General features: G+C 43.6%; 1 protein-coding gene across 1 annotated transcript; it reads left to right on the top strand.

Annotated features, from left to right (window-relative positions):
• Positions 1 to 1,979: 1,979 nt before the first annotated feature.
• Positions 1,980 to 24,363, top strand: musk (muscle, skeletal, receptor tyrosine kinase). Its single transcript, XM_053411678.1, has 17 exons — positions 1,980 to 2,393; positions 6,008 to 6,134; positions 6,454 to 6,602; positions 6,759 to 6,886; positions 7,116 to 7,257; positions 7,334 to 7,458; positions 10,369 to 10,528; positions 11,233 to 11,239; positions 12,583 to 12,846; positions 12,938 to 13,131; positions 13,442 to 13,465; positions 13,556 to 13,644; positions 16,703 to 16,877; positions 17,813 to 17,999; positions 18,079 to 18,270; positions 19,527 to 19,675; positions 22,742 to 24,363. The coding sequence occupies exons 1-17, from the start codon at positions 2,312 to 2,314 to the stop codon at positions 23,440 to 23,442; spliced, it is 2,895 nt and encodes a 964-aa protein (XP_053267653.1). The 5' UTR covers positions 1,980 to 2,311; the 3' UTR covers positions 23,443 to 24,363.
• Positions 24,364 to 25,811: the final 1,448 nt, after the last annotated feature.

Raw genomic sequence — 25,811 nt, 5'->3', positions numbered from 1 at the left:
ATCATACAACCACCAGTGTTGTATAATTAAGTTGTTTTTACATTTTACATTCATAGGGAACAGAAATGTGCTGGTGTTTGTCACATGCCAGTGAATGTCTACTTTACTCTTTTGTCTTTATTTCCCTACAGGGACAATTCATCTGGCGTCAGTTTCATGAAAGAGGAACTTACGCATTGAGAGTTTATGATAACAGAAAGTTCCCAATATCTAAATTCAAAGTCAGCGGGTACGAACACCAGGCAGAAGTCTGACAACATGAGAACGCAACATTAAATCTCACCACAAAACAAACTGCAGGTTACAGAAGGAAGAGCACGACAGGTGACCGGACTGGGTGGACGAGGAAGCAGACTGGTTTATGTGGGTTTACTGCAGGGCAGGTGTGAGGTGACACAATCGATGAATAATGAAAACAAAAGAATAAGTGACAGACCTCTGTAGCTTTTAACATCAGAGCAAATATTGGACTTTTCAGAGGAACCGTGTGTGCAAACATTGTGGGTCGAATCCAGCTGCTGCTATTAAGCTGTAAACTCTGGACAAAACTCGTTAAAATGAATAAATACAACACATAAAATAATTTTGTTTTCTAGATTTAGTAAAGAGTCACAGTTCTTCATGAGGAGATGAGAAGCAGTTCATTTCTGAGCCAAAGGAGGGCGTCAGAGAGTCATTTTAAATATCATGCAGGGTCGAGCTGCTGAGTCAGTGATCATTGACCAACGAGAAGTTTGAAAATGTTTTTCTTTTGTTTGGTTCAAGTTTAATTTTGGTTCTGACATTTGTTATGGCCTTATTTTTCAAAATATCATGATAAATAAAGAAACTCTCTTACTTGTTCTTCTGTGCCATGCACGTGATCCTGCAAAGCAGCGCCACCTGGAGGGTAAAATAGCTAAAATCATAAACAGGAACCAGGTTCTGGGTTCTGCTCTATTTTACCGTTACATTAACAACAGATGGGACTCAGGGACAATGTGTGTTTTTCATTTTCTATTTGTATTTGTGATCTCCTGCAGTTTCTTTATTTCATGATGTGATCCAGGGAAACGCTGCCCTACTATTGTATGTCTGGTAAAATGACCATAAAGTCTGATTTGATTTGATATGTGTTAATATACACATGTTATTTTACAGGTTGTTAGAAATTAACACTGTGCAAAAGTATATCATCTGATATCCCTGTGACACAACATGATAAAACCCTATAACATCCTCTATGGCAACATCTCACATTATTGTTCATGAGCATAAACATTCAATCTAAACAGTTCTATCTAGAGCGATAGGTCAAACCATGTCAGTTTCTCCCTCACAAACAAGGAGGCAGGTTAACAAACTGTGGCGACTGAACAATCTGGTACATAAGTCCACTTCATCCGGAGCAGAATGGACGAGGGACGACTGGAGAGAGATGCCATTCCTTTCCCAAAATAAAACAGGACATACAGGCGAGCGGGCGACAGGTGGACACAAAGGCTCCTGGCCTCTCTCTCTCCCCCCTCTCTCTCTATCCGTGTGTGTGTGTACATGTGTGTGTATATGTGTCTAATACAGTAAATACTTGTTTATTAGAGGGTTGGGATCCACTGGTCAGTTACACTCGTACAAATGTACGTGCACAGATGTTTTGTACATTCACTTTCTAAAGGAAACGGGTGTAGTAGATGCAGTATATCGTGATTTTGTGTGTTTGTTTAACATTTGACTGATTATATATCCTGACAATTTTCTTTATGTAGAAATTCTCTGCAGCTTTTCTCCTCCTACACAGTGCAATACATTGAGTTGCAGCTTATAGACTCAAACGGAAAAGTCAAATTCATGAGTTCACACTGGAATATAAAGTAATATCAGCTATTCCAGTGTTTTAATGTGTTGTTTCCATAGCATCTATCTCAAGCTGGATCCTGAAGCCTCATGAATAAACAGTGTTGTTGATCAGTGTGAATGTGGATCTCTCTCCAGCACTGGAGCCTTCGGAGCTTAGAGCTGCAGCTACAAAACCTGAGTGAATGTTCATGGGGACAGATCCCAGCTGCCACTGTCCATCACCACACACATACACACACACACACACACACACACACACAGACACACACACACACACACACACACAGTGACCGAGCTGGTCCTTGTTGAGCACAGAGCTCATGGCCCGTCACACACAGACGAACACAGTGAAGAAACCCTCCAAGCGAGTCAACAACACAGTCTCCTTACCGGCCATGGGAATCTAACCAGCGGCTTTTAGGCTACTGTGTACCAGTGAGGGTCGGTTTGGTCCAGAGGATCATTTAGAGTCAGTATGAAGACTGTGGAACCTCTTGGAGTGATAAAGATCCTTGTTGTGCTGGTTCTGGTCACCTCAAGCTACAGTCTACAGAGAGGTAAGACAGGTTTCTGCCACTTAACGAGATTTTCAGCCTTTGGTTTTTCAGCATTTAAGTTGATATTCTAGAAAAGTAGCAGCTTTTGCACAAAAATAAATGTATTTTGAGGACACAGGTCTTTGACATGATATTTCCTTTGACTCCGTGCATGCAGGAGTTAATTTGCTGAGGTCAAGAGGCTATAGATCAACACACTCAAAGGGTAGATGGGGAAAAAGAAACATCATGTAGAACTTTTATTATTGCATCTGTGTTTTACCTTTTATTATTTCCTTGAAGAGCGCCCAGGGTGAGCCCCTCGAAATGTGAAGCACTGACATCTCCTGTATTCCACTGCGTCCTGGAGGGAAATGGAGAAAGTGTTTATAGGCCTTGCACAGTGTAAATGTGACTAAATCTATATCCTTCCTACACTCGGGCATATCCTCCCCGCAGGCTGCTGCAGAGGTGCTGAGGGACCAGCTAATCTTACCTCTGCTGCGCTCTCTGTTCCCACATGATCAAGAGCAGTCGGGCCCCAAGTGACATTTACTTTCCTGTATTTTAAAAAATCGATAGAACTTTAAAGGCTGAAATCAACCCAAAAGAAACCAGGTCCAGAGATGAGGAGGAATGTTAAAAAACATCATGAAAGACTTTTCAGTGGAGAAAGTTCAACCGTGGCCTCGGCAGCCGGACATGTGAGATGGGCACCGTATCAAATGCTGGCACATGCAGAGGCCGGGCCGGCAGAGCCCTGACATATAATACTTGTTTTATGAGTCCAGATTCATGATGCATGCTGCACATCGGCTTCAGGAGACAGGTGGTGAAGTGGTTTGTGTTAGAGTTGATGAACTGGGCGGATGACCTGTACTCTGCGTCAGTGATTACGAGGCTGAAGCAAATGTGGACAGTGTCTTTCTTCACAGTCATTATTACTGTAACTGTAACTGGAGACAAGGCTCAGTAAATATACAGCATGAGTCAACTTCCACTGACGTGCGATCAGGAGTTTCTACCAAACGTGACCACTGGGGGGTGTTGTGCAATGTATACGTTCATGTCAAGATATAGCCTGACCCATTGTGTTCATTGTGACGATTGTGAGTCCTTGATAAATGTTTATTAGCATATTCCGGCACCATATGTGGGCAGATGGTAGTTAGGAGGTATAGGGAGGGTCGTCCACTAAGTACCAGAGGGACGGTGGTTCGATCCCCGTTTCCTCCAATCTGCATTCCCAAGTGTCCTTGAGCAAGATGCAGACCCTCAAATAACCCCTGATGACTGTGTATGATAGAAAGAAAAAAAACATGTAGAATGTGAACGTGAATGCCACAACAAAATATACGTTAATTAGTCAGGAGTACTTTTAGCCTTAATACTCATATTTTATTAACTTTAAGTGTTAAGTTGTATTTCTGACTTGATTGAACACAATTGAAAGACATTAAGCAACTCTGCACCAACAAGTCAGACTAAAAGCTAATTATGATATTGTCATGTTTCTTGAAGGTATTTCTGAGTCACAGCAGCCTTTTGAATGAAACCGCTCAAACCTGCTTTGAAAAATAACATTTAGTCTTTGATAATGACACATTTAAGAAGCTAAATAGATTTTGGCCAAACAGTGTGGGTGTCATAGTGTAAAATATGCTCCACAAATATCCATTCATGGAAGATCAAAGTGTTTATGTTGCTCAGCATATCTGTGAAGCCGTACACAAACACACAAGGACGACTCCCCCGCAGTCATCCGATCCCCCGACATGCCACGAAAACAACACTATTTTTGAGTTTGTCCTTGTTTGACCACGCTGAAAGTCCAAAACTGTGTATTTGGTCTGAACGATAGCATCAGAGAGAGAGAGAGAGAGAGAAGGAGGATAAACTTCAAACCAAAGCAAATACCAGTGGATCCAGGGGTTGCAATAAGATAGATGATTTGAAGTAAGGCCACTGTTATGGGAAAAGAAACAGAGTGTGGAAAGATCGAGAGATACAAGGAATAAACAGAGGAGACATGTTATCAACAATGACGACATGCAGGAAGTTGTAAAAGACATTTGTACGAGTAAATCTGGTGAAACTGGGCGAGTACACAGGGTTAGTAATGACAACATGGCTGCATCAGTGGATTTCACAAGGAGGGAACCAACCAGCATGGAAAGATTCACCCTGCACATCGATCAGCCAGTTATATCTTTGCATTCTGGAGTTTATACATCAACATTTTAAATAAAGACAGGGAGTGTTAACTAGAGGCAGTTGCAGCATTTTTAAATGTGCGATAATTATGTATTTGTACAAAGGATTTGCCCCAAATGTCCAGAATGTACATTACATACATAAATATGGAACATTGGTAAATAACCTGACCGATATACTGCAAAATTCATATCTAAGTATTCAATAATTAGATGAAATTGGGAATAAACTACAAACAACTTTAAAAATTCATTACGGCTCCAGCAGGAGATATCCAGGTGATTTATATCATCATATATTATCATGAAATCTTAATTTCACATGAGACAAAACCGGCACAGTGTCTTGATCCTCTCCTTTATCTTCCTTCTGTTTTTGTCTTTCACTTTATTACCCCCCGTCCCCCCAGTCCCCTCCTCAGTACTTTGTATTCTTTTCTATTTTGCCTCTTCCTCTTCTAAGAGTTCGTGCAAAGTTTAAATCAACCCCGATGTCTCTGATGTGAATCCACACACAACAGTTTCTGACTCATCTCTATATCTCCTCTCATCCCCTGTTTCCTTTCAACAGATCTCTGTTTGAAGTCCCCCTTTCATTTCTCCTCCTTAATATATTCACCGTTAAAAAAAAACTGAATAAATATCAGACGACCTTATTTGGGCCGGTTGCTTTAATTTCACCTTTGTGTCACTGGCCCGAAAATAAATCCATTTTCTCGTTTATTTCTTTCGTGATGAAGCTCAATCGGGTTAAAATAAATATTTTTAACTCTGGATTCACCTGGTTTTATAATAACAGGTGGTTGTATATATAAGTTGGATAATCACTTTACACAGAGCTGGTAACTCTTTCCTGCTAACAAAGACCATCTGTTGAAATCAGATCGAGAACAAAGAGCGAGCACCGGGGACGGAGCCCGACCTCAAACCCTGAATTATCCAGGTTTCAGCTCCTCCTAGTTTCAGCTCCTGCTTGAGTAAAAAACTTAAAGATAAACTAAAGACTTCAGATTGAGTTCAACAATCCCCCGTCTGTCCTTCTCAGTCGAACTCTTTAAAAGATCCAGATGTGATCTAATCAGATTATCCTGTTTTATCCTGTCAGTCATTCTTCTACTGCTCCAGGTCAAAACTGAAACAAATGTCAAACCCTCTGATTCGCTGGACTGTAACAGATGAATCGGTCAAACTAGGAATGACAAGAAGGTTGTGTAATTTAGCTGAAATGATTCAGCTGTTTTCCACAAGTTAGACTGTCATGTATTATAAAGAAACAAAGCTGTTCCTTGTGCTACAAAAAACCATACTGCGATGACACTTTGCAGAAACACACATCTGCACAACAGAGCTTCAGCCCTTTTCAAACTGTGAGATATTGTTTTTGCTCTAACTGAAACTTCTACTGGATTTCTGGTTTCCTAGCCCCTCGTATCATCACCTTACTAGAGACAGTGGATGTGCTTCTGGATCACAATGCCACCTTCATCTGTGAGGTGCAGTCACGACCTCCTGCTGACATCATGTGGACCAAGAACAACCAGCCGATCATGTAAGTTACCACCAGGACACAACTCAGTGATTGTCCTCTTTCAGGCTAAATACAGAATAGTCCTTTAAATGGTTTGTATCTTTAAATTTAATTTTTGATATGTCAGATAATGCAAATAATGAGTTCGTAGCAAAATTATCAACTTCAAAACATCAGAGTCAAAACAAACACATATATAACTGGATTTTTCTATATAAGGTTCATATAGGACATTTATAGCCCTCCAAACACTAGCCTGATCATGTTCACATAATCCTAACCCCATATTGTTGGAGTTAGTTTCAAGTATGGTCCTGTTTACAACCCTCTGTCCCATTAGGTACGACCCCCGCTACATCACCAAGGAGCAGGGCCAGATGCTGATCGTCCCTCATGTGAGGGAATCAGATAACGGGGAATACTGCTGCCTTGCCAATAACGGCATCGGGGAGTCGGCCAAGAGCTGTGGAGCGCTGCAGCTTAAGATGAGTATGTCTGTTTTCATCCAAGATCCTAGAGCTGACGTCCCAAATCCAGATTTTTTTAAAGAATGTGCAGATGGTACAATTCAAAATGTAATTTCTCCAAAGCACCGAGACAAAGGGTTGAAAGTGCAGCGTCTTATTTTGTCCGTCTCTGCATTAGAACCTCAGATCAAGCGTCATCCCACCAACCTGACGCTTCTGCTGGAGTCCAAAGCCGTGCTGCCCTGCGTGACGCTCGGAAATCCCAAACCAGATGTCACCTGGATCAAAGATGACGAGCTCATTAAGGTTTGTCCCCCCCAACACATATAAAAGCAACAGGGATTGTAAATGTTTACGGGCATCAAGGTATCCAAGCTTAGCATAAAATTGCACAAACAGCCCACTCTTGGTTTAGTGTGCCGTTCATTCGGATAAGGAAATGATCCAAAGCCCAATGTCAAGATATTTAGTTCATTTTAACGAGTAATAAACATGTGGAATATGATTCTAGCACCTCGTCTCTTTTGTCCATCAGATCACTGACCGCGTGACCATCCTCGACTACGGTGCGTTGAAGATTCACAACATCCAGAAGGAGGACGCAGGGCAGTATCGCTGTGTGGCCAGGAACAGCTTCGGTTTGGCCTTTTCAAAGCCGGTCACTATCGAGGTTCAGGGTATGTATCTTAATGTGGTTTCAGCTTTTTACACTTGTTAGATAATGCTATTAAAACTTAACTATATGTTTTCCAGCTCCGGCTCGAATCCTGCGGGTTCCAAAGGAGAAGAGAGTGGCGTATGGCAGCCAGATCAGCCTGGACTGTAACGCCACGGGGAATCCGATACCCACCATCACCTGGCTGGAAAACGGGAACACCGTAAGATTCTTTAGCTGCAGTGTTTGAAGGTTTAGGCGGCTTGAAGCACGAACCTTCTGGGATCAGATCCAACGGGAGGCTCTGGTCTTTGTTTGAGGGGTTTGCATGTTCTCCCAATGTCACTGGGTACTCCGTGTTCTTCCAACTGTCCAACGTCATGAAGAATGGATTTAGATCTGTGGAAGCTCTTCTGAGAGTCAAATTTATTAATCTACACATCTTTAAACACCTCTGAAGAAGCTCTTAAAGCCATATTTCAGCAGATCCTCCTCCATCCGTCAATCCACATCTGCCCAGTCCCCTGTGGACTCTCATAAATGCCTGAGATCTTATCTCCTCTAGAGTGGATGAGTTTGGCCTCGAATGTCCGTCAGCACAGCCAAGCTTCAGAGGAGTTGAATCACGTAGCAGGCATTGTGACACCTTGTCATCCAAAGAGCTTCACATAATGGGAAAGCTGCGACAATAACGGAGTCCACGGCAGGGACAGCAAGCGGGTTCTGAAGTCTGATGAAAGTTCACACAAAGTTTGAGAAATGGAATCTCAATCTTCACTCGCTGCAGCGTAGATGTGAGATTAAAGTCTCCTGAAGTTCTCCAGAGGATACCAGCTAAGTGCTACAAGCCGAAGCACCACAGCTTTTTTAAAGTGGTTCATGGCGATTGACTCACGTCCAGTCCCAGACACATTAGCTAAGTCTCAATTCGGGGGCTGCATCTGAAGACCGAGAGAGTCACAGCGGCGCAAATAGACTGTCCCGATTGGAAAGCTCCTTTAAATGCAGAAGAACATGATGTCGGTCTGGAGGAGCTGGGAATGAAACCATAGATTTTCAGATTGGTGGATGAATGGTTGACCTCCCCGACCACATGATTGGTGATGTTAATATACTGTCTATCTGCTTCTACTCTCAACAGTCATGTCGTATAAACCAGGACACAAGAAACACAACTTCACACGTGCAGTACAATGTATTACAGTGTAATACACACATCAGATACATTACCTCACGTCTCTCTTTATCCTCAGCTCGGCCGTGGACTCAGTGATATAAACAGCTTAGGAATTCTCATTATGGCGACAGGGGATTTAAGGGCTTGATTTCCATTTAGCCAATAATACTCAGTATTATCAGCTTTTTAATTCGTGAACTCGTGCCATGATACCGATGTCACAGAGTGCTGACTTGTGATCGGAGGAGTCTGGGTTATAGGTCAAAACTCCTGCCTCCTCCATGTAAGCAGAGGGGACATGAACTAAAACTATCTTTTGGATAAGTTTGGATTTAATTACTTATTTGATGCTCTAAAAAGGGTTTTTACGAAATTCAGAAATTAAATTCAAAGAAACATTCAATGGATAAAAAACAATTTAGATTTGATTTAGGTAAAACCTTAACAAAGTTATATTGTGGTGACTCATATTGGGGCTAAATCCTGAAGATTACATACTGGACCACCTTAATGGGACGCAATTTCCAGTAAGGCAGCAAGACATTTTAACGTGTGCTCTTTTGCAGGCAGACATACCCCAAGTAATATCTGGATATTTAACAGCCTTTGGTGCTAACTACAACATGATTACAGGCCCATGATGCTTGTAAATACTGTATGTGTGTGTGTGTGTGTGTGTGTGTGTGTGTTGATTAAAATGACTGTGGGAGCTGCTTTTCTGGCAGCAAGTAGACGTCATTAAATTCAGCGGGGCAGCGAAGAGATCATCGTAAAAACAGATGCTATCAGACGCATGTTCAAATATAGACCTGCTGCACAACATCACGCTCACACACACATTACACACTCGTACACACATGATTTATTTTTATACAGTACATACAGTAAATATATGTCAGTGGGAAACTATAGGCAACAAATTAAATGTACCAGGCTAGATCGGTCAAGTGTGAATAACAGGGAATTTACATCTTTCACGTTATTGCCTCCTCCAAACACATTATGTTTTCTCCCTTGTTCATTTGTTTGTTTGTTTGTTTGTAAGCAATATTACATAAAGTTAGCTGAACGGATTTCCACGTAAAATTGGTGGAAGCATGTGATGTGGGTCACGGGAGAACCCGTTAAAGTTTGGTGCGGAACCAGGATTTTATTCTTCTTTTATTTTCACATTGCATTTCTTCTGCATTTTCCGAGGTTTTAATTTATCGATCTTGATGAAAAGCATCAGGCACATTTAGGACACTGATATCTATGAGTGTGGAAAATTTGGTGCAGTTTGATTGAATTTGAGGGGCCTTGGTGGAGGTATGCCTAGTGCCATGTAGTTACAAGTGTATTTCCATGCCAGACATTTATTACATGCATGCAATTTTAACAACTCAACACCCCCCGACTATAAACAGTGTAGGAACAATTTACACGTAGGGAGAATTTAAAACAAAATGGTACAATTTCGTTAAGTCCCGCAGGATTTCTGTGTCACTGCTCGTTTAATTGTTTTAATTATCTCGTCTCTGCCTCCAGGAAACACTTTTCTTTTTTATGTCTTATTTAAATGACTTTTTAATGTCATATATTCAGGCCTTTGTAAATCACCGTGAATTCCCTTGTGTCCGAACGCTGCTATAAATAAACTCCCTGCCTTGCCTCGCTCTCACAGACTTTCTTCCAGCTGCAGCCGCGAGCAGTTTTCAGTGGAAAGAAAAGCTTTGATGGCAGCGAGACAAATTTGTGGAGTTGAGCGTTTAGCCGCGACGGAGCCATGTTGTTTTTTCAGGTGTCGGTGCAGAGAATTTATGTAGAACGTAGAGATGAATGTCCCGAGAGCCACTAGATTGCAAACACTTTCCCTATATCAACTTGACAAGCAAATAATATGACAACCATGGGAGAAGTTTGGCTGCAGGAATGTGATGATGATTAACTCGACGACGTGTGTTTCTCTGTCCTCAGGTTTCAGGTGCTTCCGTGGAGGAGACGCTGGTGGGGGAGGTGGTTCTGTCCGTTCTGAAGGTGACGGTGAACAAGCCGGCGCTGTTCACCTGCCTGGCGTCCAACAGACACAACGCCGGAGCCAACACCGTCAAGGCCACCGCAAGAGTCACCGTGGAAGGTAGCGACCATAGACTGTGGATGGAGACGGGCAGCATGCAGTGCAGCTCCTAAATCCTGCCTCCTCCGTGTTGGTGGATGGGACACAGACTAAATTAAAAAGTCAAAGTACATGTTTAATATTTTTTTGGGTAATTTTACATTGTTGTTATCACACTAATTTGGGTTTTTAAGTTGTTATTATACTATTATTATAGTATTCTATAAAAGCTGAGATTCTCCAAATCAAATCTAATATACTTTATTGTCCCCATGGGGAAACTTTTATGCTTTTGTCTTCCATTACACACATGAAGTGCTTTGTATATAGTGTGACTTTGTGTGTTTGTTGTTGTTGTGTCTTGTGTTATTTTAGCTGCCGGTTATACTGGTGGCGTTTTGTGTGGCCTCAGCTGTTTGTCGTCTCCCCCATTTGGTTGATTCTTCTCAACCACACCCCGTGACCCCAGCCACCTAAAGACAAACAAACACACACACACACACTTGAATACCTCTCTGGCCACACACACAGACACACACACACACTGTCTGTCCACCTGGTCGTCCCTCAGTGTCCTCAGAGCCGGCTATGAAGCACCATGGTTGGATCTCTCTTCCAGCTCAGACTGATTTTTGTCTCTGTGTCTCCCTCTCGTCTCCTCCGTCCTCTCCTCCTGCTTCTTCTCCTTCAACCGACGTCTTCCGGACGCTGCCACTTCCCCATAGAGTGGAGGTAAGAGACCTGACAGTGTTATTTGCTTGGTCTTCTCCTCTTGTTTACTGTATTTCCATGCAGCAATCCGGTTTTCACGAGTTTTGTAGTAACACCTTTCAGCCTGAATAGTCAGAATAGCTACACAGCACATTGCCCTTCATTAAATTTTACACTGGCGCCAAAACCACTTGAGTCCTCGCTGCATTTGAAGACACTGAAGTGCTGTCACTTCCTCTGGGTCTGCAGAGGACAACCAGCATTTGAGCTGTGTCAATAAACCTGCTTTGCCAAGAGGGAGCCGTTCTCCCAGTCACCCATGTGGTGCGAGTTGAATTTGAACTCTGCTGAACCACGGCGCATCCACATCTGGACCAGGGGAGAGAGAGAGAGAGAGAGCGACAGAGGGAGGAAGAGAAAGACAGACAGGCAGATGGAGAGAGAGGGAGAGGAGAAGAGAAAAGGTGGGAGAAGAAGGGGAAAGGGAAAAGTTGGCCTGATGAGAATCTTTGAGGTGGAAACGAAGAAGGAGATACTGGTCGCAGGCTAAAAAGGTTTACTCACAAGATTTGCCAAGTCACGACCACATCTGGACCATGTGTTTGTATTGAAACGGAGAGATTGGAGAAGAAAGAGAGAAAGTGGAGGGAAGGATGACATGGTGGGATGATGGGTTTGAAAGATTTACAGGTTAGCTCGAGCTCTGATGGTTTGACTTGAACTCGAAGCACCAAACTCCCCGAGAGGCGACATCTGGAGACTGTAACTGTGCACACACACACACACACACACACACACAGACACACACACCGACACACGAAGGCAGGCAGAGACATCCGACCTTCGTTGAGAGGCAGACATGTGGACTGATTTCATACGAGCCTCCCGCAACTGGTTTCATGATCAACATCTGGATCGACTCAAAAGATGCACACCTCCGCAAACTAAAAGTCGGCCAAACCAGTCAACAAGCCATTACTCCAGGAAGCTGTGGTTCTGCAACAGATTTGCAAAAGAAGATAAAATATTGTCTTGTTTATTCAATCGAGTAAAATCAAAAGTGCGTGACTATAGTGAGTGGAAGGGTAATTTGGGATGTGAACATGAATAAACTGAAGACAAGTGATTTGGGGGTCGGTAGCCTTCTGGTTTCTAGTTTGACCAGTATCCTCTATGAGCAGGCTTTGTGGCCTTTTAATTCATTTCCATTCATAAGCAGATACCTGGTTATTGAGATTAACCAAAATGCCAACCTGGACCTGAAAGTATCGGTCATTGTCTGTTTGATAAAAGAAACTAGTTGGACTGTAAATGGTTTATGAAGAACGTAAAGAATCTTTTGTGTGCCTCTCTCCCTCTGTCAGACTCTATAAAGGTGTCACCGGCTACTGCAGCGCCTACCGCGGAGATGTCTGCCGCAACCTCCTGCGAGACGATTCGCTGGTTTTCTTTAACTCGTCCCTCTCGGACCCGGAGGACATGCAGGAGTACCTGGTCCAGAGCTGGTCGGGGGAGCTGGAAGGCCTCAGCTCGACGTGCGGCCCCGCCCTGCGCTCGCTGCTCTGCCACGCCTCCTTCCCCGACTGCAACCCCTCAGGGTTAGGCCCGGCACCGAAACCCATCTGCAGGCAAGTGTTCCTCTGAGTGAGGAATCAATTAACAACACAATAAATGAGTAGTTTAAAGAGGTTTATCATCTGTTTCCCTTTCAAAACACAGAGAGCACTGCATGGCGGTGAAGGAGCTGTACTGCCACAAGGAGTGGTCGGTGCTGGAGAGCAGCATTTTGTTCCAGCCGGGCCACTTCAGCTCCGGCATCGGGCCCCACACTCCCAGTTCACTGCTGCCCAAATGTCAGGCCCTACCCAGTCTACACTCCGACCCGGAGGCTTGCACATATGTGCCCTTTGTGGGTAAGAGACCCCTCACTGAGGCCCTCACTCCAAAGTGTTTGATACATCTCTGCTCTGTGGGGACAACAACGAGTTTCTTTTATTTTTATTTATTTTTATTAATAAAGAAAGTTGGCAAAATCTAAGACTCTGTAGTTACAGCCAGATTTGAGAAGGTGCAGTTATTCGTGTGTTAAAGGTTAAATAAACTGTTAAACATTCTGAATTTACTTTCAGCATTGTATTAATTACTCAATGAAAGGTTTTTATAAAGATCATTTGAAAGTCTTACTCTTAATATTCAAGGTTTCTGTGTATTTCTGTATTTCAGACATCAAGAGAGATCAAATCACAAGTAAGTATTCAAAAAATCAACAAATTGATCCTTTATTAAATATTTATTGTTAAAATATCAATACATTTATATTCTGTTTGGTCTCAACAGCAACATGTTACAATGACCGAGGCCGTTTCTACCAAGGCAGCGTGAACGTGACGAGGTCTGGGATCCCGTGTCAGCCATGGAGCCAACAGGTAAAGTGTGTGTGTGTGTCTGTGTGTGTGAGTTCCTGAAACCACAATGTCCACTTCACAGGTGTGTAACATATAGTCATGAAACCTGCAGCGTAGATATAAACCAACCACAGGTAGAGGGAGCACAGGGGAGAAACGTGAAAATCTAAAAAGACAGAAGTTTGAACGAGTTTCAGGGAAACAGAGGAACCTTTGAAAAGCTCTCGTCGTTGAAGGTGACGCTGCCAATACAAGCCTGTATTAAGTAAGTGTGACTGATGTGCTGTGTGTGGATGTGAGGATTTATAGGTTCTCGACCTCAGAAATAGAAAAACACACACAAAAGTGCTTACAAGTGAATACACAAGCACACACACAGACACACACACTCTCCGCGGCCCAAAAGCCCCTTTATGTTTTTATAGATTCGATGGAAAGGGGTCTGTTAGGGTGAGCTGTTTCTACTCTCCTGTGCAGTGTGTGTGTGTGTGTGTCTGTGTGTGTGTGTGTGTCTGTGTGTGTGTGTGTGTGTGTGTGTGTGTGTGTGTGTGTGTGTGTGTGTGTCTGCCAGGTCAGCAGAGAGGGAGGGGCTCATCGTGTCACATCCTGCCTCTGGAAGCAATTAGCTTTCACACGCATATGCTGCAAATGCTCCACCACACACACACACACACACACACACACACACACATACACACATTCACACATGCACTTTAACACTTCACAGTTGCTCAGACACACACATGTACTGTGTTTGAAGCTGACAGAACTTTCTCCGACGTGATTCTCAACATATTCGTGAATACATTAAATCACATAATGCTCGAGAAAAATAGGAATATTAGACCTTTATCTTTAACATTGTCTCTTATATATAATAACATACACTTACGTAAACAAACTGCTTCCCTCACAGGGAGAATTAATATCAGTTATTGAGTTTGTGTCTCCTTCAACAAACATCATCTTTAATCTGAAAACACGTGACATGATTAACTGTCTCCTACTGGTGGACGTTGGCAGAGAAGCTTGTGTGTGTCTGTGCGTGTGTGTGTGTGTGTGTGTGTGCTGCAGTGGACACAGGATTGTGGGTGCATTATGTCGGGATCAGGTGCATTTATGCAGGATGTTGACAATGTGCGGCTGCAGATTTCATATCCATTTTAAAATTAAAAAAGCAGCTTGAGCGACTCAAATAAAACACAAATTCAAGAACAAGGCAACAGACAGAAATGATTTACAAAAAAAAAGAGTGTTTCATATTAAACCTCAGGCCCCGAACATCTAAAACCATGAATAACAGACTTGTCAGGCTTTGATTTTCTCGACATAGAGCTGTCGTAATAAATATAAATATGAGTGCAAATGTGTAACAAATGAGCTTAAGCTGCAAATGCTAGCATGCAAGGCTTTTATCTTATTTGTGTGTACTTTAGAACTCTGATACTTAAACCTCAGCAAGATAATTGTTTGAAAAAGGAAACAAAAAAAGGATTGTAGAGGATAGAAAATGAGAAGTCCGTTTTTCGCAACGGGTGAGAAATCATTCTGGATTTTGATATCTATACAGTCATGGTGACGTGTAAATCTTACTGGATGCTCCATGTGAGGATGGAAAGTGTGACGAGCACGGCAGCGGTGAAAACGCATTGTCCTGCATTAAAGTCAGGATTTAAAGTTACTGAGAAAACACAGTGATATCAGGGAAGTGAGCGTGTAGCGTGTTCAGCTTCCAGGAAAAAGGGCCGGAGCTTTGTGATCCTGGTGCAGCCGGCCAAACACGAGTTCAAAAAGCTGGTTGTTAAACACGATCACGTTGATGATGATGATCCTTCAGTTCCTGGCCAGGACCTAAGCTGCCATTTCCTCTTGTAAGAATAATAACAGGTTGATTGGGATGAAGTTTCTCCCAGAAGGCAGCGTGCAGCTGATTGGAACATGAGGTTTACTCAGAAGGTTAGAAACAATCTGGTTTTATGTGGGAATGTGGATTGTTTCTGTCATTTGAGGTTTTTCTTATCCTACTGGTACGTTCAAGCATTTGTTTTTAGAGCAGGTTTGGATTGAATTAGATATGTTATGATATAAAGTGAGGTTGAAACATCATGATTGACACCTCAGCTGTGAAGGGAAGTGTCGTCCATTGTAATAAACAATAAGCGGTTTTCAATGATACATTTCTACAACTGTAAATTGAGAACAACCTTTGTTTTTCTGCCCCTTGTTGTCACAAATATAACAACAACTTCCCATGGTGACTAGGACATTGTTTTGGTGCTGTGAAACATCTGCAGGGATAAGTCTGGGACGGAGTGCTGGGTGTTGGACTTTGGAGACATATCCCATCTCCTTCTGGAAGCCAGAGACAAACGGTTGTTGTTCAGGTTTCGTGCAGTTGTTGTTCTTCACATTCCCGGCGACCTGAGGCTCGAGCTTCGTGCACGACACACAATCTGCACATGTGCTGAACGCAGCCTTTTCAGCTCATAACCTCACATCTCCTGGGAGAGGTTGGACCGAGGCTCTTTTGATGACTAAAGCTCGTGACACACGAAGACACCAGATGTTCCGTGTTTGAGTTGGCACTCCGGTTTGCAGAAACAACCATGTAACCCCATAATGTCCCTCATTATAGAACATTTTACAACTCCTGGGTATTAAAGGGGGAACCCTACGTATGGACCCTAAAGAAGTTGTGCTCAAGTCCATCTTAGTTTCATATTCTGACGTGGAAATCAAATTGGCTTTGAAAGCTCTGAAACATTCCAGAATAAGAAAAACCAGGCAAGACGTTTATTGATCAGATTCTGCTGATCCCTCAAGACAAGTCTGTTTCCTCTTTACCCCCCCACACCCCCCTCAGAGCACAGGGTCAGAACAGAACAGAGCAGATGATGTTTTACTCAGGAACACCTCTGGTCACAGGCTGGCTCCCAGATGTGCTCAGCAGGTTTGGAGGTAGAAAGAAGGAACAGCAAACTTCTGACAGGCCTTCAAGTCAAAGCCTCATTTCCAATCTCATTTTTCGATCTTCATGTTTTTGTCCTCCGCACCGTTTCGTCTCCGTCTCCTCCGGCAGGTTCCCCACCAGCACCGCCTGTCTGTGGACGTCATCCCCGAGCTGAGGAGCTCAGACAGCCACTGCAGGAACCCGGGAGGAATCAGCGACAAGCCCTGGTGCTACACCTCCAATCCCAACATACGCTGGGAGTACTGTGCCGTGCTGCATTGTGGGGAGGCAGACACAGCACCAGGTACACTTACACAGTGTTACACCATGCATCCATTACAGTCAAGGTATTTCAACAAGTTTTGACTGAGGAAATACACATTTTTGGTGCAAGTAGCCAAATTTCACCAGGAAGCCTTATTGGGGTTGATGCCTGATGCTTCATTTTGTGTATTTAATGTCTAAGTCCAGTTTATTTCAATGCAGATCTTATTTTTGTCCCACTTATGTAAAAGTATGTATAAAGTGAATAATATATAGTATCTAGAAATCACAGATTTATATCCTGAACTCACCAAAGTGACTCCAGATTGGTGAGCACACACACGTGAACATGCCACCCACAGACCCACTAACACACAAAGTGCTATTGTGTTGCCCAGCGCCTGGTTCTCACCTCTCGATCCAACCTCTGAGAGTCACTGTTCAGGGAAAACTGCTTTTAATGCCGGTACACTAAACATTTATGATGTTAATTAGTGGATATTATGCTGCAACAGGCAGTGATGGCACTGCTGTGTGTAGAGTCTGACTGAGGGATTTGGAGTTTAGGGATTTGGACTGGTTTTTATTGGCTGTTTGGCTGGTTTTTGTCACACAGACCTGGCAACCCTGACTTGCAGGCAGGGGCTCAGCTTCCTGAATAAAAAATCTGGCTTCCACAAATCAGATTTAAGGTTGATGGTGTGTCACCGGATTCTTTAAAAGTTGGTGTCTGCCTCCATGATTAGTAGAAACTTTGTTACCTTGGTCCAAATTGAAATCTGCAATTTTCTTTGTCTTTCAACCTAAGTTTTTATATTTGATTCTTCATTAAAGCGACGTTTAATTAATGCTGAAAAACTACACATACAGTGGCCAAACTTTTAATAACTCAGAATTGATAAAATAAGTGTCCCTGTTCCATTTATGCTGACTTGAACCTTCCTGGATTAAAGTCTATGACTCTGTGTTTGTCAGTGACGAAGCCGGAGTCGCAGGGCCCCCGTCAGCCGGCTCGTCCCCCCCCCACGAGCCCGGTATCGTCTCCAGCCTACTCCATGTCCGTCATCGTCATCATCCTCACCGGAGTGGCAGCTGCAGTCTTCCTCTTCATCAGCTTCCTGGCCTGCCGCAGACGGAGGAAGCAATGTAGGAACCGAAAGAGGTAAAGAAGAGAGAGGAGGCACAGCTTCTATCCATCCGTCTCTTCCTTGCTCATCTGGTTTTATTTTGTGGGTCCACAGAGCGATGGAGACGCCGACGCTGAGCGCTCTGCCGTCGGAGCTGCTGCTGGACCGACTCCACCCGAACCCCATGTACCAGAGGGTTCCTCTGCTGCTCAACTCAAAGCTGCTGGCACTCGAGTACCCACGCAACAACATCCAATACGTGAGGGACATCGGAGAGGGAGCCTTCGGACGGGTCTTCCAAGCCAGGTGAGAGAAATGGCGGCAAATCAAGGGGAGAGGGGAGAAGTGGATGATTGAGGTAGAAAAAGATGAGGGTGGAGAAGCAGATTGGGAGATTGAGAGGAAATAGAGCAGCCGAACAAGAGCCAGGTCTCACAGAGAAGTGCTGCGTCATTCACAAAGTCACAGGCAGAGCTGCTGCCGGTGTCACTTCCACTGAACACTGAGCCCGTTCACGACTCAGAGTCAGATCTCTGCGATAGGATGAAATACCACCCGGGTCATGAAGTGCATGGAAATTTAAAAATGTAATAAATCTCTTCACACATCAGGACATAGTTCTCTAACTTCCTACACACAGTGTTACACGGGAGTCGTGTAGAGCTGAAGCGAATACACAACTGATATAACAGGGTGCAGATCACACAGTGGCATTTTGACAGTAGCACCGTCGGTGAGCAGCTAAGACGTCCTTCTGCCCGGCTGCTAATCCCTCAGTGAAAGGTGGAATGCTGCAGTATATAGACACCCCTGGGAACGCGACACACACACACACACACACGAGTGCACATATTCCTTTACACAAACACACACACACATTTATATAACCTTGATTCTGAAACGTAGTCTTGGTCGCTGCTCCTGTTGGAAGATCTGGGACACAATAAAATGTCCTTCTGTTATATTTTCACATAAGTGTCTGAAACTCAAATTTGGCTTCACAACGATAGAGCACTGACACACACACACACACACACACACACACACACAGACTGACACACAACATTCACAGGGACTGAAATAGAACCAGGCAGTAAATAACTTCATCCCTCACAAGTGGGCAGCAATCTATAGTTTCCCATTGTGTGTGTGTGTGTGTGTGTGTGTGTGTGTGTGTGTGTGTGTGTGTGTGTGTGTGTGTGTGTGTGTGTGTGTGTGTGATGCATGTGTCCGTCTATATATAAAAATCTACATTGAGAAACAACATGTTGACTTTAGTTTGCCGTGTAGTGAGCAACACAGGAAGCTCATATGAATGCATGTATGTGTGTGTTTCCCTTCCACTGACCAACATCTACAGTTCTCTGTAGTAAGACAGTTTCACAGTTGTTGACTTAAAACACATGTTTAAAAACATCTGGTCGATGCATCGCGTAAAAACAAATCCCACAATGCTCAAATACAGAAAAATACATATTTACAATCCTGACACTTTGCTGGAGGACAGACTGAGCTGCATGTGTGCGTCTCACCTCACGCATGTGTGTGTCTGTGTGTTGCAGGGCCCCGGCTCTGCGGCCCATGGAGACGTTCACCATGGTGGCTGTGAAGATGCTGAAGGAGGAGGCGTCGGCCGACATGCAGAACGACTTCCAGAGGGAGGCGGCGCTCATGGCCCAGTTTGACCATCCCAACATCGTGCGACTCCTCGGTCAGTGTGTTGTGTTGTTGTTGTTGTTGTGTGTGGGAGATGCAGTGAGTGAGGAGTTTGGGTTTTTACACTATTCAACTTCTAGAGTAGTTTTCTAAGGTAGAATAATGTAGAATAATGTTTAAAAAAGCTAAATATGGCAGAAGAGAAGACAAGATTCAAACACCACATCAAATCTAACTTTCTTCAAGTCCATGTGTTTTAGTCTTTTTCCTTTTTTATCCGGAAAGCAGCAGCAGACATTTAAGTCAGAGTGTGTTTTTCTTTCTGAATTCTTCCTTTATACTGACGTAGATCATAAGTCATGGGTCATTTCAGGATCAAGATCTTTCTCCTATTTCCAGAAATCTCTATTTTTTAAGAGAATGAGCAAATCACATGGAAAACAAGCTTTTCTCCTGTAAATCCAGATTCCTGTTCCCGCTCACACACACTCACCCCGAGTGAAGTCATCCTCCTCAGATCTTTTCCACCGTAAAAACCCCTAGAGAAGCGTTTGCCAGTAAATAAGAGTTCCCTGACACACATGGGCCTTTTGTTGGCCTTGATTAGAACCAACGTCCTCTATTAAATTCTGTATCTACACTAACGCATCAAATCTAATCTAATAACAACAAACAAGCTCGCATCCGTATATATATTTCTCCAGGAAGACGTTCAGAGACACAACACGCAGCTCAGTAAACAAACCCATCGCTCACCGGCTGCGCTGAAAACACTTTGTTTACTTTGGTCCGATGTGCAGCTCCGGTAACTGAGAGTTCAAACTCAACACCGATCGGAGAATAAAAAAGTAAAAAAAGTTTTTTAGTTTAGAACGTTTTGAGTGACACTTGCTTTGGGATGAGTCGTCTGCAGAGTGAATCTCTAAAGTCTCCGGTGCCGATGGAAGCCAGAGTCACTTAACCTCTAATTACCCTCGGGGCTAATAATACTCACGTGTAAAAATATATGCATCATCAATAGAATGTGTTAAAATTAGAGGAACCATATGTCTGCGTGTTATGACTTTGCTGCTTGTGCAGGACGGGGCCTCCGGGGTGAGACATTGCTACTGTTGAATTACAGCCCCCCCACACACTCACACACACAGACACACACACCAGGCAGAAGTAATCAGAGCTTGTCTCTCCGACAGGCTCCTTCACTCAGTGACACACAGGACATGAACCGACTGAGCTCGACCTCCAGGCTTCCTCCCTTCCTCTTGTTGTCATGTTGTTGTCGCAGCTCTCTGGACATCACAGTTAGAACACAGTCAAATAAACATTAGAGTCGAGGCCAGAAAGGAACTTGGAGAGCGTTGACCTCCGGCGAGGCCCGTCCCCCCGATGGAACCGCATTTAAATTCACCAGATCTGGATTTTTGTATTTGGTTCTGCACCAAATTGCACAAACTCATAGATAGAGTTGTGTTACAGTGATTTGTGTGACCATGTAAAGGAGGAGACGGACGGATCAAGAGGAGGCTGCTCATCCAAACTCCTCAAACACAAAACTATTTCATCCCCTGGTTTGATTTACGAGTGTCGCCCTCACTTCCTGTTTCCCCTGGTTTCAAATTAAAAGCTCTGTAGCTTGTCTCAGAGTCTCAAGGACAAACCAGAGGAAAACAACCTCCCTGTGCATTTTTGTTTTACAGTTTCTTGGACGACAACAAGGGGCTGAAACCTTTCATCTGTGTGTTCCAGCTGTTTGTTTGAATCCCAATGAGGTTTCACAAAGTCAATAATTCAAACCAAACATCATCTTCTATTTCCCTAATGCAGTCGGACAGATTTTATATTTTTGGGGGGACTCTGGGATTTCCACGAGAAATTGAAAATAATTTGAGGCAGTTTGACTTTGAGAGTTTTTTCGGGGCCACCGACGGGTCACTGAGGTTCCAATTCACGGTTCACACATAAAAAACGAAAATGCAATCAATCAAAATGATGACTGCGGCCGGTGTGACTCAGAACAGACTCAGAAGATCGGCCGAGCCGCGCACGCTTGGCTGTGGGATGAGAAACTGAAACTACCGTCTGGCTCCTGCGGCGTGTTTCTGTCCTCGTTGGCCACTCGGCTGATTTGTTTTAATATTTTCCACAGAGCTGTGTTTTTCGAATGCCAGGTTACATGAATATGGAACATGCACGGCCTGTGCAGGGCGGCTGGGGCTCTGCACACTGTGGGCTCTGATTCCTCTGAGCTGTGCACATCGCAAAGAAGCATTCACAGGAATCCAACGATAAACAAGCTGAGAACTCTTTTATAGAGGCAGAGTAAATACAAAGTGAATAAAGTAGAATATGTTCGGTGAGTTTAAATATCAACAGAGTTAGAAACAGATTAATAAACGGATAACTTTTACGATAAGAGATAAAATAATCCTTTATCAGTCACTTTATCAGAAATGTGTCGTGTTGCAGCAGAAAACTAAATAAAGGTAATAAATGAACTGTAAACACAAGGAAATATGTTTGAATTTCCTTTATTCTAGAAGAATTGCGACTTTATTCTCGTAATATTGACACTTTTTTCTTGTTATATTACACAACATTGCTCTAATACTCGTAATATACAGTGTGACAGAAAAATACTTTCTCCACATCAAGAGTTGTGGAAGACGTCTCACTGGAAAATACCCCTCAGCATCTCTAATGTTTCCAGAAACCTAAAAATAACTTTATGTGTATGTTATTCACAACTGAAATTCAGAGAAACTCCGGCCATGTTTATTAAACTTGGAATCTGTGCAGACAGGCCGAGGAAACACACAAGCTTCCTTTAGAAACACACTTAGTTACACACTTATGTCAGACGTCCACGCCACTTTAGAGTTTATTTATGAGCATGTACACATCACAGATAGCTGCGTCTGTGTTTATGTCTGGACTGAATGTATTTAATCCTTTACAGTGAATGACCTCATTATATAATCTGCTGCAGCACAAGAAACACACTTGATTCATGATGTTATGACGTCACTAATGTGTTTGTTCTCTCAAAACTTCTGTGGTCTACTCTATTCTTTCTGTTCTGTCACAGACAATAACTCAAATCCTCTGTCTCCTCTCTCACCAGGCGTGTGTGCGGTGGGCAAACCGATGTGCCTGATGTTCGAGTACATGGCGCACGGCGACCTCAACGAGTTCCTGCGCCGCCGCTCCCCGACCCAGTCGGTTCACACCCTGAGCTGCGCCAGCCTCTCGGGCCGCAGCTTCTCCACCGAGTCGGACGCGGGGCCGCTGGCCGGCGGCGAGCTGCTCTCCATCTCCAAGCAGATCGCCGCGGGCATGGCCTACCTGTCGGAGCGCAAGTTCGTGCACCGCGACCTGGCCACCCGCAACTGCCTGGTGCGCGAGGAGATGGTGGTGAAGATCGCAGACTTCGGCCTCTCCCGGAACATCTACTCGGCCGATTACTACAAAGCCAACGAGAATGACGCCATCCCGATTCGCTGGATGCCCCCGGAGTCCATCTTCTACAACCGCTACACCACCGAGTCGGACGTGTGGGCCTACGGCGTGGTGCTGTGGGAGATCTTCTCCCACGGCATGCAGCCGTACTACGGGATGGGCCACGAAGAGGTGATTTACTACGTGAGGGACGGACACATCCTGTCCTGTCCCGAGAACTGTCCCCTGGAGCTGTACAACCTGATGAGGCTCTGCTGGAGCACTCAGTCGGCGGACAGGCCCAGTTTCTGCAGCATACATCGGATAATGGAGCGAATGCATCAGAACATGATGAGCGTGAATGCTGAGGCCGAGGCCGACTGCTAACCCGGGAGAGTTCTTCTGAACCCGGGCGGGAAAACGTCATGTCGTGATTTAGTGCCTGAACCTCGACTTTAAATGAGCTGTACACTGAAATACTGTGACTGTGCAGTTTGTAATCTTCAGGAGACGACACCAATCAGGAGACTTGTTATTAACCATCATATCATCATGTTATACCATCGTCATTTAGTAATTCTTTAATCCAGATCCTTCTATTAGACATATATTGAATGCATGTATGAACAGAGTCAGACCCTGAGCACATTGCTTTAATGTGTAAAGACCTGAAACCACTAACGATGCAGATAAACCACTAACCGTTCATCTGTACTTCATCTATTTCATGTTCAGTTTATTGGGATATTTATTCACTTTCATATCCGTCCCTCTTCCTGATGAAGGTGTCACAAACAGCCCGACAGCTGAGCGAGTCGAGTTGGACTTGTTCAAGTCGCCTCGAGCGAATTCCACAGCAGCACACAATCACTTTAAAACACTGATGCTGGTTGTTTAGTAGAACAAGTTGCTATTCCAGTTTTGGGCATTATTGATATATATTTGTCATCATGTTGTTGTTGATCATGTCTTTTTTTTTATTTCAGAAAAATCGATACAACCCTGACTGAAACAGACATTTCATTGTTTTATAACTTCCGGGTTCCTTTCTTTATAATAAACTCTTCAGTATCTAAAAAGATTCTGCTGAACTTTTTTAATTGGTTCTCACAGAGACTTTATTGGTCGGATTATTTCATTGTCGTATTCTGAGACAATTTGTTTCAGCAGTTTTTGATTTGTTTTTTAAATGAATTTAATTAATATAAAAATGTTTCTGATTAATAACACGTTTTATCTTTGTTTTTAAATGTGGTGTAATATTATGTTTTTGTTATTTGTTATGTTACATAAATGATACAATCTTCACCACACTTCTCATTTACTTTGATATTTCTTGGTGCACATCACAGAGAATTAACTTCACATGATATATTTCTACACTTCAGAACATTTAGGATTTGTTGTCATTAGAGAGGCAGAGCTGAGTCTTTCTCTTTAATTAAGTTAATTAGGACCTTCCCCCTCAAACACATGTTCCATGACAGCTCCTCTGTAGCACCCACCCCCATGTTTCAACGTGTGGATGCTGCAGTGCTGCTCCTCACCACAAGAGGGATCAGAGGCTGACCTGCAGCAGAGGAGGAGATACTATACAGAGCTAATTTGAATAGTTTATGGTGAATTATCAAAGAAAAACACTGCATCCTCTCATGCACGTATGTTTATATAACTTTGAGAATATGTCTGTGTTAAGAGAAGGAAGCACAGGTCATTTAAAATCAACAATACGTTCTTTTATTAATTTATTTGTGACGTAACGCATCGTTATCTGGAGCTCATTCCTCCGCAGAGGCCAAACTGTCCCTTCATTAAACAACGTTCAAATTCCCCTTCATACTGATTTTCATAAGTAGCCGACACACTCATAAATATCAGTTCACTACATGAGCCTGATTGATTCTGTCAAGATCCATGAGTTAGTCTCTGACGCATCAAGTAAAATGTGTGAAAACGCTGTGTCATGCTGTGTTAAAGAAATATCAACAACTAAAATCAAACATGGGTAAAAAACATAACCTCATTTGCAGAAGTAATAACCAGTTCAATGATTTCCTGTTTACACTGGAACACATCACTTTCTCTCCTCGCTCTGTCCATCACTTCCTTCCCGTTTCCTCTCTTATCTCTACTTGGTGTCAGTTCCTTCTCCGTCTGTCCCCGTCTTCAAAATATTGTATCGCTCAACCAGCTGCAGAGGCCTGGTGTGAAGACAGCTCACATTCACACTGAACTCAGACAGTTTTTTGTAATGCTGCAGGGGAAGTGGCTGCGATTCCTTGACAGCTCGACCGACATGTCCACAGCTCGGCTTCTAATGTCTCGTTGACTTTTCCAATGTATAAGAACATTTTTGCTGATTCTGCACGTTTAGATCATTGGGTTCCCCCCCCCCATGTGCCAAACGAAAGTGGGACATTTGACCGCGGGGACACATTTGTCAGTCATCAAACCAAAGATGAGGCGTCCCCCTCACTCAGCGACGGCAAAAGAGGAAACTTCCTGTGTGGCTGCACCGGCTCTGATTGGCCCATTTAGGGAGTAACAGGAAATAGGGAGACATACATCAGTCAACTGGAGGCGAGCACTCAGAAGCTGTGGAACAACAAACATGATGGAGTCCACACACACACACAGAAACACACACAGACAGACACACACACACGCGCAGAGCATTCTTTCCGAGAAAAACATTTTGCATTTGTTGCGAGAGTTTAATTTGTGTCGCACACGAAACACACTGGCCCTGACGACTC

Source organism: Pleuronectes platessa, chromosome 19 (genome assembly GCF_947347685.1).
Source record: "Pleuronectes platessa chromosome 19, fPlePla1.1, whole genome shotgun sequence".
Lineage (NCBI taxonomy): Eukaryota > Metazoa > Chordata > Actinopteri > Pleuronectiformes > Pleuronectidae > Pleuronectes > Pleuronectes platessa.
The sequence above is the reverse complement of the archived record's forward strand: the minus strand, read 5'-3'. Positions and strand labels throughout refer to the sequence as shown.